At 38.5% G+C, this 13,129-nt stretch overlaps 1 protein-coding gene across 5 annotated transcripts in view; it reads left to right on the top strand.

Annotated features, from left to right (window-relative positions):
* BZW2 (basic leucine zipper and W2 domains 2) overlaps positions 1–5,791 on the top strand; it is a 56,833-nt gene extending 51,042 nt beyond the window's left edge. For 3 of the 5 annotated variants that reach the window (XM_082398426.1, XM_082398429.1, XM_082398428.1), the window contains exon 11: positions 4,520–4,713. In XM_082398426.1, coding sequence (XP_082254552.1) covers positions 4,520–4,698 — 179 coding nt within the window. In that variant the 3' untranslated portion in view covers positions 4,699–4,713. Of the gene's footprint in view, positions 1–4,519; positions 4,714–5,326 lie in introns of those variants that run through there. The other 2 variants (XM_082398427.1, XM_082398430.1) reach the window with 1 other exon arrangement.
* Positions 5,792–13,129: the final 7,338 nt, after the last annotated feature.

The following is a 13,129-nucleotide window of genomic DNA, read 5'->3' as shown; positions in this document are numbered from 1 at the left end:
TTTCACATTCGCTTCACGAGTGGTCAATATTTTCCACTACAGAAAAGCAAACTGTTTATAAACTAGCTGCCTAAACACATAATTTCCTTCCTTGTTGTTGAATAGCCAACCCAGCCAAACAGTGTCTCTTACCAAATCCTTGTTTTTAACTGAGATGTAGTTGTTTGAGCCTTGTCTGCAGCAATACCTCATTTCATTATTATACTTAATTCAAACAAACAAAAAATAAACTGCTTTTTATCAGTAAAGGCATGTAAGTGGCATATAAACTATCAAAATCCTATTCTTCAAATTTCTCATTTTAACCATTAATGAATGCCAGCATCCTTCCCCATTAAACTTTTTATAACAACTACTAACAGCTAGCAAAACTGATTGCTTTGAGTTATTTCCTATTCTTCAGCCCCAAATGCTAAGGAACAGTGACCTGAAATTATAAAATAACCAAGCAGTGGGCGCTGAGAAGTAAAAAGAAGAGGCATTAGCTCTTCCTTAGGCCGTTGATTCACTAGGTAGTCAGCTTTTAAATAGATTGTTTCAGTTAGTAAGGTCTGTGGCAAGTATGAGCAGGCCCAAGGGAACACAGGAGGATAAGTGTCAGTAACAGTTTTATTCTGACTCAGTTATTTGGAAATGAAATCAGGAAGCTTTTACAAATGGAAACCTAAACTGTATCACTGAAAAGTTAAAACTAAATGTCATTTTCTAGGTAATTTCATAATTTTCCACAAAATTATACATACAGGCTGGGTTTTTTTTTAGTAAAATAATTGCATTTTTTCTCTTGAGAACATGGAACCCCCAAGGAATGATTGTTCCATACTACTGTTAGGAGAGTTACTGTGTTTACCTTCCTTTTTGAATAGTACTTTTTACTTTGACCTTATTTCATCCAACAAACACTTGTGCACCTGGAGACATATATTTCATTTGTTTTTATGAGGATTTGGGTGCTCTTGTTGTGTATTTCATATGCCTAGGAAGGCTTGAGGACAGCATGTATTAAAGCACTCCTTTCCCAGTGCTCGTGTGCATGTGACTCACCTGGAGAGCTTGTTAAAACAGATTCCCCAGGGATCCTGATTCAGTGGGTACAGCATTGGGCCCGCAAATTTGCGTTTTAACAAATTTCCAGGTGTTGCTGTGACTGTTCATCCGGGACCACTGGTCTAAAGGGTATCGGATGCCAGAAGTGACAAATCCCATGAACTGTGGTAACATGGTTACGATTATACTTATCATTAATTCCATACACACATATACATTTTACAAATATCAGATAGTGTCTTGTTTGTTTCTTTTATCTAGTGATGTGGATCCATTGACATTTTGCTTTCAAGCAGGTTTTCAAAAATGTAATGGAAATCATTTCTTCTTTTTAAATATCACATTATTCACTTTCTAAAATAATTTTCTTTCTTCCTGAAGCTAAGTACCATAGTCTCAGCATGTAGGTCTGAAAAATATATAACTACCTTCTCAAGTACCATTGGTATCTCTATCATGGCTTTTATTGTTTGCAGATATTTCTTAGGTTAAGTTCTGTTCCTCACGCACATTTTTCTAAAAGAAGTTTCTTATTCTTGTTCTAAAAAAAGGTTATTTGCCTTCTCACCATATAGTGCCAGCTTTCTTAAGGTAAATTATTTTTGACTTGTGTCCCTATGTGACACTGCTAATAAAAAGTACTGAATTTTCTAAGTTCCAAGTGACACAGTTTTCAACTTAAATATTTAAATAACTAACGTTACCTAAAACTTTGCAGTTCTCAAACCACTTTTACAATATTGTCTCTTTGACCCTCATGAAAACCCAAATTTTGAATTATAACTCTACACATTGAGACATATTTAGTTTTTCTCATCAAGTTCATCGATTTGTGCATTATACATTTATTGAATGCAAACTAGATGGCAAGTCTTATGTTATTAAATGCTGGGAATGAGATGATGAACAAAATAGTCCTTGACTTCCTAGATTTCAGAGTGTAGAAGAAAATCAAGAATCATAATCACCCTGTCAGTGGCTAAAATAAGGCTCATACAGATAGAGACTGATGAGGAGTGAAAGGATGATGGAGGAGGGGCCCCTAGCTCAGAGTTGAAGCTAACTTGGAGAAAGAAAAAGGAAGCCTCTCAAGGGACACAAGTATTTCACCAGAGATGATGAAGAAGTTGGCCGCATCGAGGGGAGAGAAGTGTACTGTAATGTGAGGGGGCTCTGTGCAATTGTAGAATGTCTTCCTTTCTTGCTGTACTTTTACTGATCCTCCGTATTCCTAGTATGCATTTTGGGAGATCCCAACACTTTGTCATCTTCATCTCCCAGTTATAATGAACTCCTCTCCCTACTTTTCCTTAGTGGGAAAAAAAAGTTCTCTCTCTTCTTCATTTGTCAAGGAGTTCCTTCCTTTTTAGATTAGACTTTTCCCTACACAAAAGTCGACTTTCTTTTTGGTGTTCGTGCTTTGCCTCAAAGTTGCCCTGTGTAGGTGCTTATGTCCCTTCTTTATTATTTATTCCCCTGGGACTAGAAATTTGGTCTTGCAGCAGGTGTTTATTACTAAATTAGGTTCTTCTAAGAACTCAGCTCTGCACAGTTTGTCTGATTTTCAGTGGATGAGACATCCTATAAGTTTTACCGATCATGTATCGTCCTTTTCACAAGCACAGTCACTGACAAGGATTCTAGTAGTTGCATGGCCTCTTTCGGCCTCTGTGGGGCAATAAAACTCTCAACCTTCAAAGAATGAGCTCTGAACCTTCAGAAGGAAAACCTGAGACAAAGAGTATCGCTAAACTACACTCTCTGTTGCCTTTCCAACCTGTACATTGTGTCATAACATGATTCATTAAGGCGAGGAGAAAAAAGAGAATTTCTCTTTACATGTTTAATTCTATGTTTTGTTTTATAACATTAACAATAGCAGTTATATAGTACATGCATATAATTTATAAAACAAAAGATACACATATGTTGTGTGTACACACTCAGAATTGTCTTACTGATAGGGGAGCATGATCAAAACAGTTTGGAAATTACTGGTCTAAATCACAGGCATTTTAAAGATGTCATAAAAACAAATTATATAAACGGGACTTTAAAAATCCATGTTTGAGCTAATTAGCATTCCTGAAAGATTTCTGCAAAGCCATCTTACCCAGTAACAGGTCACTTCCTTGAGCTGTAAGGCATCTGCTCCTCATTGCTATGGAAACTGGACTTTGATGGCAAGAGGTAGGAGAATCCTTTCATCATTGTGAGTGGGGAGTGTGGAGCTGGAAGCACAAGAAACTGAAAGACTGGAAGCTAAGAGTAATTCCTTAGGGCTCCTGATTATAATTTTTATGTCTAGTGCTTATATATGAATAAATCCAGACTTCCTTCTTCCTTTGCAAAATGTAGTGTATTTAATGACCAAAATAAAAAATAAAACTTTATATTTTCTAAAACCAATCATGTGCATTTTTAGTCAATTTGACCCCTTCAATTGAATCCAAGAGCCAATTATTAATTTTAAGAAAACAAAGTTTTTGTTATGAAAAGATCACTGATGTTTTGAATGAAACCAGTATCAAATCATTTCTCTTGTTTTCATAAGTTAAAGGTATATTTTAACTGCAAAAACATCATTAGAATGATTTATCAGCATTTGCAATGGATTGGGCAGGCGCTGGGGACAATAATAAATCCTTTTTATCTGTTTTCCATCTCATTTCCCACACCAAAATCCCAAAAGATAACCTATTAGAACATTGGCAAAGTCTGTAGGCTATTTTTTTCATATTCCCCTTTCTATTCTTAACATTAAATATTCTAAATTAATGGTAACTTGAGGGTATCAAGGCATATTTGTGGAATTTAGAGTTCTAGGTAATAGTTAATAGATAACACTTTTTGTTTCTCTCCTAACAGTGTACAAGGAAAACATTACTCATGTGATTTAGATATTGTGCTGTGGGAAAGTAAATTTAGGACTTAGCGATAGAGTAATGTAGAACTTTGGATTATGTGTGTATTGGTCTCATGGTACACCCAGGAAGCTCATCATTATATTTAATTATTAACATTATTATTGCATCCTGTCTACATTTTTTTCATTTGCTTTTTTTTCCTCCTAAAGTAAATCGCCTTAAAAGACCAGTCATTTGTGGTTGCTGCTTAATCAAGATGTGTTTGCAGTTGGTGGCAGGACACAGAGTGTTCTGAAATGCTAGAATTGCTGATTCATTGGCAAAATTACAAAATAACCTAGTTTCCTACCAGCAAATTAGCACTGTGAGATTTTCAAGTCCCAGTCCCATCACCATCACTACCCTAACTACTAAAATACATAGGGCACTGCGCTATATGGAAATAAGCTTGGTTCTTGTCTTCTGATAAGTTTCAATACGAATTTCTTTTATAAAAGAGCTTTAATATTTGAAGTGATTGCTTTCTATTAAACTGTAAGACATGAAGTTGCTTTAAAACATGACATGTATGTGGTAACTTTGAAACCTTTGATTGGAAATTGCAGCTGATGTGCTGAGTGAAGAAGCGATATTGAAATGGTACAAAGAAGCACATGTTGCCAAAGGCAAAAGTGTTTTTCTTGACCAGATGAAGAAATTTGTTGAGTGGTTACAAAACGCAGAAGAAGGTATGATTCCATTTAACAACTCGGGTGACCATTTAGCAAATCCTTTCTCACTATAATTCAAAATAGCTCCCCCCTCCACAGACTTTTCTTGCCTTCCTAAAACTAAAGTTCTGAGGTGTGTTCCATATCAGACATTTTGTCCACCTCTTAGCCTTCCTTTCTGAATCAAGGCAATGAAAATTTCTGCAAGATAAACAAAACAAAAACAAAACCTCTTAAATTATCCCTAATTTAAGGGACAAAGAGGAAGAAATAATCAGCAGCTGTGAAAGGAAAAAAAATACATTTGGCTTAATCACATTTATGGGATTATATCGATTTTTCTAGCACCTTTACCAGTTGACTGGTGTTTAAAATGGCAATACAAGTTGGAAGAACAATAATGATGAGACATAATCCAACTAAGCATGAAAAGTTGCAGATCCAGAAAAATATAAATAGTTTTAGTCACCAATAATATTTCTGAGCACGTTGCATTTTTAGAAAGGTAATTTCGTTTAAAAGCAAAAAGGAGCAAAAGTTTGCTGCCTGCCCTCATATATGACTCTCTTACATAGTAAATGGATGCCTCGGCAAAAATGTCTTTTTTAGTGGGGGAGGGAGATAGAGTAGAAACTCTTTCATGACCTTATTTAACTGTGTCTCAGAAGAAATGACCTGACTTTTCTCTTTCTTCTCTCCTAGAATCTGAATCTGAAGGTGAAGAAAATTAGACGGCTCAAGAAGCACAATACCTAGGTCACCACACAACACTCTTACTGGGAATGCTGAACCATTTGAGAAGAGAAACTTGGCTTCTGTTTTCACAAAGGAAAAAAAAAAAAAATAGGATAGGCTTCCCTTGTGCAGAGGGGGAAATGGTTTTTGTTTTTGTTTTGTTTTTAAATGGAGCCCTGAGGCATCAGCTATTATACTTGGGACTCTACCTCTCACTCACTATATGCTAACTTAAAGCCATTCAGCAGGGAGTCCAGCAGGTGTCTGAAATTAAATACTCCACAGACCCCTCTTTTTTAGCTGTATTTTTCAGGTACTGTGTGGTGAATGCCCCACTGGTGTCTATTACAGGGCCGCTTTGGTAGTTGTGTATCTGCTCGTGTATGTGATTTGACAAACCAGTTTTTTAAAATAAATGGCTTTTTAAAAATCTGGGCTTATATTTTCAGAGCTTTTATTTCTTTACTGTCCTGACTTCTTACACAGATGACATTTCAGTGTTAGGCTTTTTTTTCCCATCCAAAATGCTGAATTGTTCTTGTCTATGGAAACCCTTCTGTTCCTTTTATCATCATAACTAATGCACTTCACTTATCTTTGTAGTGAAATAGAAATCAACCCCAAAATACAGGCACATAGCAGTAATATCAGGAAGTGATATTATTAGTAATAATTATTATCTATATACGAGAATGTCATTTTCATTACACAGGAAATAATAAGGACAGAATAACTGCAGCCAAGAATGACTGGAAGTCGTAGGATAAAGAACTTTAAAAGTATTGACTCGGGCTTCCCTGGTGGCGCAGTGGTTGAGAATCTGCCTGCCAATGCAGGGGACACGGGTTCGAGCCCTGGTCCACGAAGATCCCACATGCCGCGGAGCAACTAAGCCTGTGCACCACAACGACTGAGACTGCGCTCTAGAGCCGGTGCTCTGCAACAAGAGAAGTCACCGCAATGAGAAGGCCCCGCTCACCGCAACTAGAGAAAACCCTCGCACAGAAACGAAGACCCAACACAGCCAAAAATAAAAATAAATAAATTAATTAATTAATTAAAAAAAAAAAAAAAGAGAGTCTTACTTTAAAAAAAAAAGTATTAACTCATCTACCCCAATATGGTACACTGCCCTGGAGATGAAAACCACATGGTACTCAACAAAGACAATTCTAGAATGCATTGCCTTTATAGCATAGTCCCTTGAGAGAAAAGCAGGAAACCGAAGGGAGGGGTATCTGATTTCTTCCAGTCCCTCGGTTCATGGCAAGCCTCCATCATCTACCTACCCTTCCACCTATCTAAAAATTAGAACTATGAAGTTAAACGGTAGTCACGTTACAGAGTGCCTATTTAATGTGTTTATTTAAAGTGAAAAAAATGAATAATTTTCATTGAAAACAAAGTTGGCAAACTAATTTGACAAGTGCTGACTGCCAATTAGGATACGTGACAGGCACACCCTGTAAATCAAGTTCAATCTTCATCTCCGATGTTTTGACGAATATACTTAAAGATAAAATAATGCAAATTACATTCAATTTGTAATAAAAATGTTATATGTCAACTTTTATGTATTTTATATTTAATTTTATGTCAGTATGTTCCCCTTCATTTTAGGGGATCGTGTGTAAAACATGCGAAGGGCACTGCAGTAGAGGATATTTGACTTTGCCCCGCTATTTCCAAAGGGTCCACACTAAGACCTAGAAAAGCAGTTGTCCAAGGTCTTAGAGTTAGTGACCAAGATGGAACTAAAGGTCCCACTTCTGAGTCCCACGCCTTTGCTCTTTTTTTCCTATATTCTGCTATCAAAGTATTTATGAGAATGTAAGTTTCTACAGTTCAAAAATTTTTTCAGCTAGCACTTCTATTGAATAAACATCTGGGAAATCAATTTTGTAGCCTATAAACTATAGGAATTGTAGAATACTAATACTTATCTTTTCTAGCGCATAATATTTTTCCCAAACGAACTTAAGATAGTGATTTTCAGGTAAGCAAGCATTGGGGGAGAGGGAGAATGCTTATCAGCAAGAACTTAATAACAATCATTCAACCAAAGCCCCTTCTTTCTCTGAAAGACAAGTGTCTCTTTTTCTTTTTAAAAATAAAACTTGCCCTAATTATAAAAGTAATTACATTAGTTATCTATTGCTACACAACAGATTATCCCCACATTTAGCAGCTTTAAACAACAGATGTTTATCCTATCAGTTTCTGTGGTCCGGATCTAGGAGCAGCTTACCTGGGTGGCTTTCAGCTCGGCCTCTGCTGAGGTTGCAGTCAAACTATTGGTTGGGAGTGCAGTCCTCTGAAGGCTGTAGCGTCTGCTTCCAAGCTGACAGCGGTTGTATGATCAGGCCACTCAAGATGCCTGCTCTCTTGCTCTCTCTACATCCCCTGCTCAATCAGTCCCTGCCTCACATGACTGACCTTCCCTCCTAATCATAGTGTCTAATCAGTAAATGCCTACTTGACCTTGGCCCCAGCTGGTGATTGTTCTGATCTTTAGATCCGAACTCTACTAAGATAGTTTGAAAGGGGCGTGCCCCTCAGGTGGTCTCCCTGGTAACCAATGAGCCAACCTGACATCAATTCCCTCTATAACTGGTAACCTCCCTCTCCCCGTGGTACTGAAGACTGTTGCCGCGTCTTGCTCTGGTGTCCTGTCTGCCGTCTGACGCATACCGTGGCGTGTCACTCCAGGACTTTGCTTCAGACAAGTAAGATCCCCCATCCTTTAAACCATTAATGTCCCTGTTGCTGCCTCGGGGCTCTGTCTTTGGTCTTGAGGCTGGGGGAGTACAGGGCTTGCCAGCCTGTGGGGTGTAGCCCAGCAGCAGTGGTTGGTGGACCTCAGTTCCTCGCTGACTTTTAGCCAGAGACTTGAGTTCCTTACCACAGTGTTCTCTCCTTAGGCTGCCTGAGAGTCTTCATGGCCTAACAGCTGCTTTTCCCCAGAATGAGTGGTCTGAGAAAGCGAGCCCTGGGAGGAAGCCATCTTTAATAACCTAATACTTGAAATGACCTTCCATACATCCCATCTACACATTCTTTGGGCCACACAGACCAACCCTGGTACAATGTGGAAGGGGTCTGCCTGAGGTGTGACTACCAGGCGGTGGGGAGAATTGAGGGCCATCTTGGAGGCTGGCTACCACAGCAGTACGAATCTACATACTAAAATACTTCCTGGCTAGGTTAAAACTGTATGTCAACCATATAGTTTTTCATCTGGATAGATTAAAACTAATGTTAAAACAATGAAAGCACAAAAGACAATTTGGAAATATCTTTATAACTGTGGCGTGGGAAAAGCATGACACAAAAGCCAAAAAAATCTGATTATAAAAAGTTAACACTTTTTCTCTGTATTGAAAGATATGCATAAGTCTTGGGCAGGGGTGGGAGAAGGAAAGGGGAAGGAGAGTTTTTTTCTTTTTAATCTGTATACTTGGATTTCTTTAGAAAGAGCATGCAATATCTTTATAATTTAAAAACTCATACATGTTTAATTTGGAAAATATAGAAAAGCTTTTGGAAAAAACTAAACATCACATAGTATTCTGCCACAGAAATGAGAACTTCTAATGTTTTTATATTTTTACAAATACGGTTTTGCTTAATTCTTTAAAAAATTAAGTCCATTCTGTACCAGTTCTTTTATTCTGCTCTTTATTAAGTGGTATTTAATACTACATCAATAACTGTCCTTCAAATACGTGATTTTAAAATATATATAATTGGTATGGATGGGGCATAGTTATGACTCTTTATGTTCAATATAAGGTATTTTATAAATTTTTGCTTTTAAAAATAGCCATTTAAAATATTCTTACATAAGTCTTTGTTCATCTTATGGTTATTCAGAAAAAAATAGAAATGGAATTGGGGTCAAGGAATTTAAATAATGTTAACACAATGTGGTCTTATTTTCTGAATTTGCAATTTATACATTTGAAGGTATTTAACTCCCAGGCAATATCATTTCAATAAGAAATTGAAAAATTATCTGTTAACCTCTAAAAATATGAAAGTTTTAAAATTCTGGAATTCAGATCCAATTTGTAAAATTCTAGAAGTGGGGAAATTAAAATATTTCATTGTCAAGCCAAGAAAAGCAGCAGTCTGGAAACACATCAGGTCCTACATGGCTATAGACTCATCTGGTTTGAGCCAAAGTGGTGTCCCGGACTCAGTTGATTCAGCGTGCCTGACCTCAACTTCTCCCCGCTAACGGCGATTATTTCTTTACACTCTGTCTTTCTGAAAAATGATAGGCTTCAATGTTCCTCCTGACAGATGCCTTTAAACTGCCATGGCCCTCAACTTGTGGAATAGATGGAAATAAAATATTTCTTCCATGAAAACTTTTTAGAGCGAATCTTTGCGTCCTTAAAGACTCTACACCTTGGTTTTGTGTATGTTTCAACTATATATTGATGTACAAGAAAGAAAAACGCATAGTCTATGGATTGAATAGAAATTAAGCACACGTGTGGGAGCAGTGCTCAAATAAAGAACGTAAACATGAGCAGAGTTCCAGAAGATGCCGCCTCCCAGCCTCCACTTCTACCACCTCGAGGTAAATCATCATCCTGAGCTCTGACAGCATAGGTTCATTTGGCCTGTGTTTGAGGTGACTGCATGCAGTATTGTTTCGTTTGTGCCTTCTTTTATTCGACTTTACTTTGTTTCGTTGTCTTTTTTTGTGTTTAATTCTTCTCTGGTATGTGATTAAGCACACCTGGTCAATCTATGAACAATAATATGCAGCTCTTTCAGCAAGAACATAAGAAACATGAGGACACTATTTTTTTTTAATTTATTTATTTTACTTATTTATTTTTGGCTGCATTGGGTCTTCGTTGCTGCGCACAGGCTTTCTCTAGTTGCGGTGAGCGGGGGGCTTCTCATTGCGGTGACTTCTCTTGTTGCAGAGCACCGGCTCTAGAGTGCAGTCTCAGTCGTTGTGGTGCACAGGCTTAGTTGCTCCGCGGCATGTGGGATCTTCGTGGACCAGGGCTCAAACCCGTGTCCTCTGCATTGGCAGGCGGATTCTTAACCACGGCACCACTAGGGAAGCCCCGAGGACACTATTTTTTAATGAACCAAAATGTTGCACTATTTTCTTTTGGCACAGAGAATAATTCCTAGGTGCATGTCTGCTTATCAGAGATAGTTTTGGAGTGCATATATTTCCTCATAGTAGTTATTACGAAAAAGAAAATTATGCCTGCCTTCTCTGAAGGAGTAGTCCCATTTGATATGGGCAAGATAGATTCTTTTTTTTTTAAAGGCTTAAGGTTTAACAAACTTTTTTTTTTTTTTTAATTTATTTATTTATTTATTTTTGGCTGTGTTGGGTCTTTGTTTTCTGTGCGAGGGCTTCCTCTAGTTGTGGCGAGCGGGGGCCACTCTTCATCGCGGTGCGCGGGCCTCTCACTATCGCGGCCTCTCTTGTTGCGGAGCACAGGCTCCAGACGCACAGGCTCAGTAGTTGTGGCTCACGGGCTTAGTTGCTCCGCGGCATGTGGGATCTTCCCAGACCAGGGCTCGAACCCGTGCCCCCTGCATTGGCAGGCAGACTCTCAACCACTGCGCCACCAGGGAAGCCCAAGATAGATTCTTTAATCAAATTAGAAATTCTTGTGGCTTCAGTTGGGTGTCCTTGCTCCCACACTTTGCTTTTGCTGCTGTATAAGCAGAGGAGTAGAGAAATGAACTTGGAATTGGTTGGCTTGAACTTGGAGGCACCATTTTGTCATTAATAAGCTGTTTAACTTAATTAGCAAGTCACTTAACTCTTGGTATTTACTTTGCTTAATTGTAAAATAAGGAGCTGGACAAGATCAGTCCTTAAACTGGGTCTTCATCGTTCAGAACATCCAAAGTTCAAAGCAAAACTGTTTTCATCAGCTTCTCAGATTCTTAGGTCTGGGACCTAAGAAAGGTAAAATATAATGAGGCTAGATTGCTGGTTCTTAAATCTCAGCATGCATCAGGACCACCCAAGGAACTTAAAATTGATTGTTGATCGCACCTCCCCGCCTCCACTGAGTTTCTGACTCAGTAGGTCTGGGACAAGGTCTGAGGACAACTTCTCGGTGATAATTGATTCCTCTGGTGTCAGGGCCACACTGAGAACCACAGAGCCAGATGGTTGCCAAGGTCCACTCCTGTGCTGACTTGTGCAGTCCATTAGGTCTTCAATAAAGGAGGTGGGTTGTATTTTGGTCATCACTGTATCTCTGACTGCCATTCAGCATAGCTTCCAGGAAGTTGGTGTTCAGGAAATGTTTGAATGAATAAATGAACAAATGTGTATTAAGAATTCCTTTTTAAAGGGTTCATCAGAAATTCATCCTAATGTGTTCCTATACCTTCTTTAAAAATTTCAGCATTGGGAACACAGCCTGACTGCTAGCTACTTGGTGAGAATTTGGATTAATGTGCTGGATAGAAATCCATCATTATTGATTGTATCATTCTCTGAAACAGAGCCAATAAAAGGTGGGGCTATAATTTATAAAATGATCTGACCCTATCATTTATTTGTTTCTAAAAGAAGCAAAAATATTTTCTCATGAGGATTGTTTAGCCAGGCTCTGCAACAGTACATTTGTGTATGTTGACCACACAATGTTGACCAACTGTGAACCCCTCAGCCTACGGTCTCCAGAACAGAGCCTACGGTCTCTTAGAACAGGCCTAAGAAAGGGAAACACTCACTGGGCTAGATCATTAGTTTTCAAACTTTATCGTGCATCAGAATCACCTGGAGGGCTTGTTAATTGCAGATTGTTGACAACAGCGCCAGAGTTTCTGATGCAGTACACCTGGGCTAAGACCTGAAGATCTGCATCTCTAACAAGTTCCCAGGTCATGCTGCTCCTGCTGAACCAGTGACCACAGATTGAGAACCACTGGACTAACTGGTTTCTAAACCCTTAGGAATAGGCATGTTGAAGCAACCCAGCCTCACAGAATGGGAACTTGATTTAGACTAACTCAAAAGCTATTGAATTTCTATAATTTCTTCCCTAGCTCTCTCAAGCTCCTGTCTCCTCTGTATCCTTAAGTATTCTTAAGAGGTATGAGAGAGTTTGAAACATTTCAACTCAGACAGTCTTGACTTCTTGCAATAGAAAAAATCCTATTGAGTAAATGCTGGAACGTTTCTTAACATTCTCTTTCCCTTTGAACAGGAAAAGCCAATGGTTTTCTCAGTGTAGACCCCAGACCAGCGGCATCAGCATCACTTGGGAAGCAGCTAGAAATGGAAATTGTCAGGATCCACTCCAGACCTGCTAAATCCAAAACTCTAGGGGTAGACCCAGCAATCTATTTTAACAAGCGTCCCTGGTGATTCTGACCCATGGTTAGGTTTAAGAACCACTGACCTAACTTAAACTTCAGGTGTCAGGTTATCTTGAAACACATCCGTAAAAGACATAAGGGTAGGAGGAAAATTAGAACAAAGGCAGGACCAAGCTTTGGCACAAGATAAGGGGTTACTGAGACAATAGATTTCACTACTCTTGAAAGCTGAATCAGAGACTGAAAAATATCTCTGAGGGCAAGCTGACCTGGAATGCTTCAGGGAGGTGTGTTTTTTTTTTTCCTTCTTCTTTGCTAATTTAGGAGAATAAAGGATGTCAATGCCCTGTAACTATATAACTCAGACCAAGCTATGGAAGTGGCTGTTAGCTAATATGAACTCATTCCCAAGTGCACGGCCTTCTGAAAAGTTATAGTTCTTCTAAA

The sequence above is a fragment of the Balaenoptera borealis genome (genome assembly GCF_965194805.1).
Source record: "Balaenoptera borealis genome assembly, chromosome: 7".
NCBI lineage: Eukaryota > Metazoa > Chordata > Mammalia > Artiodactyla > Balaenopteridae > Balaenoptera > Balaenoptera borealis.
Note: the sequence above shows the minus strand (reverse complement) of the source record. Positions and strands in the feature narration are given on the sequence as shown.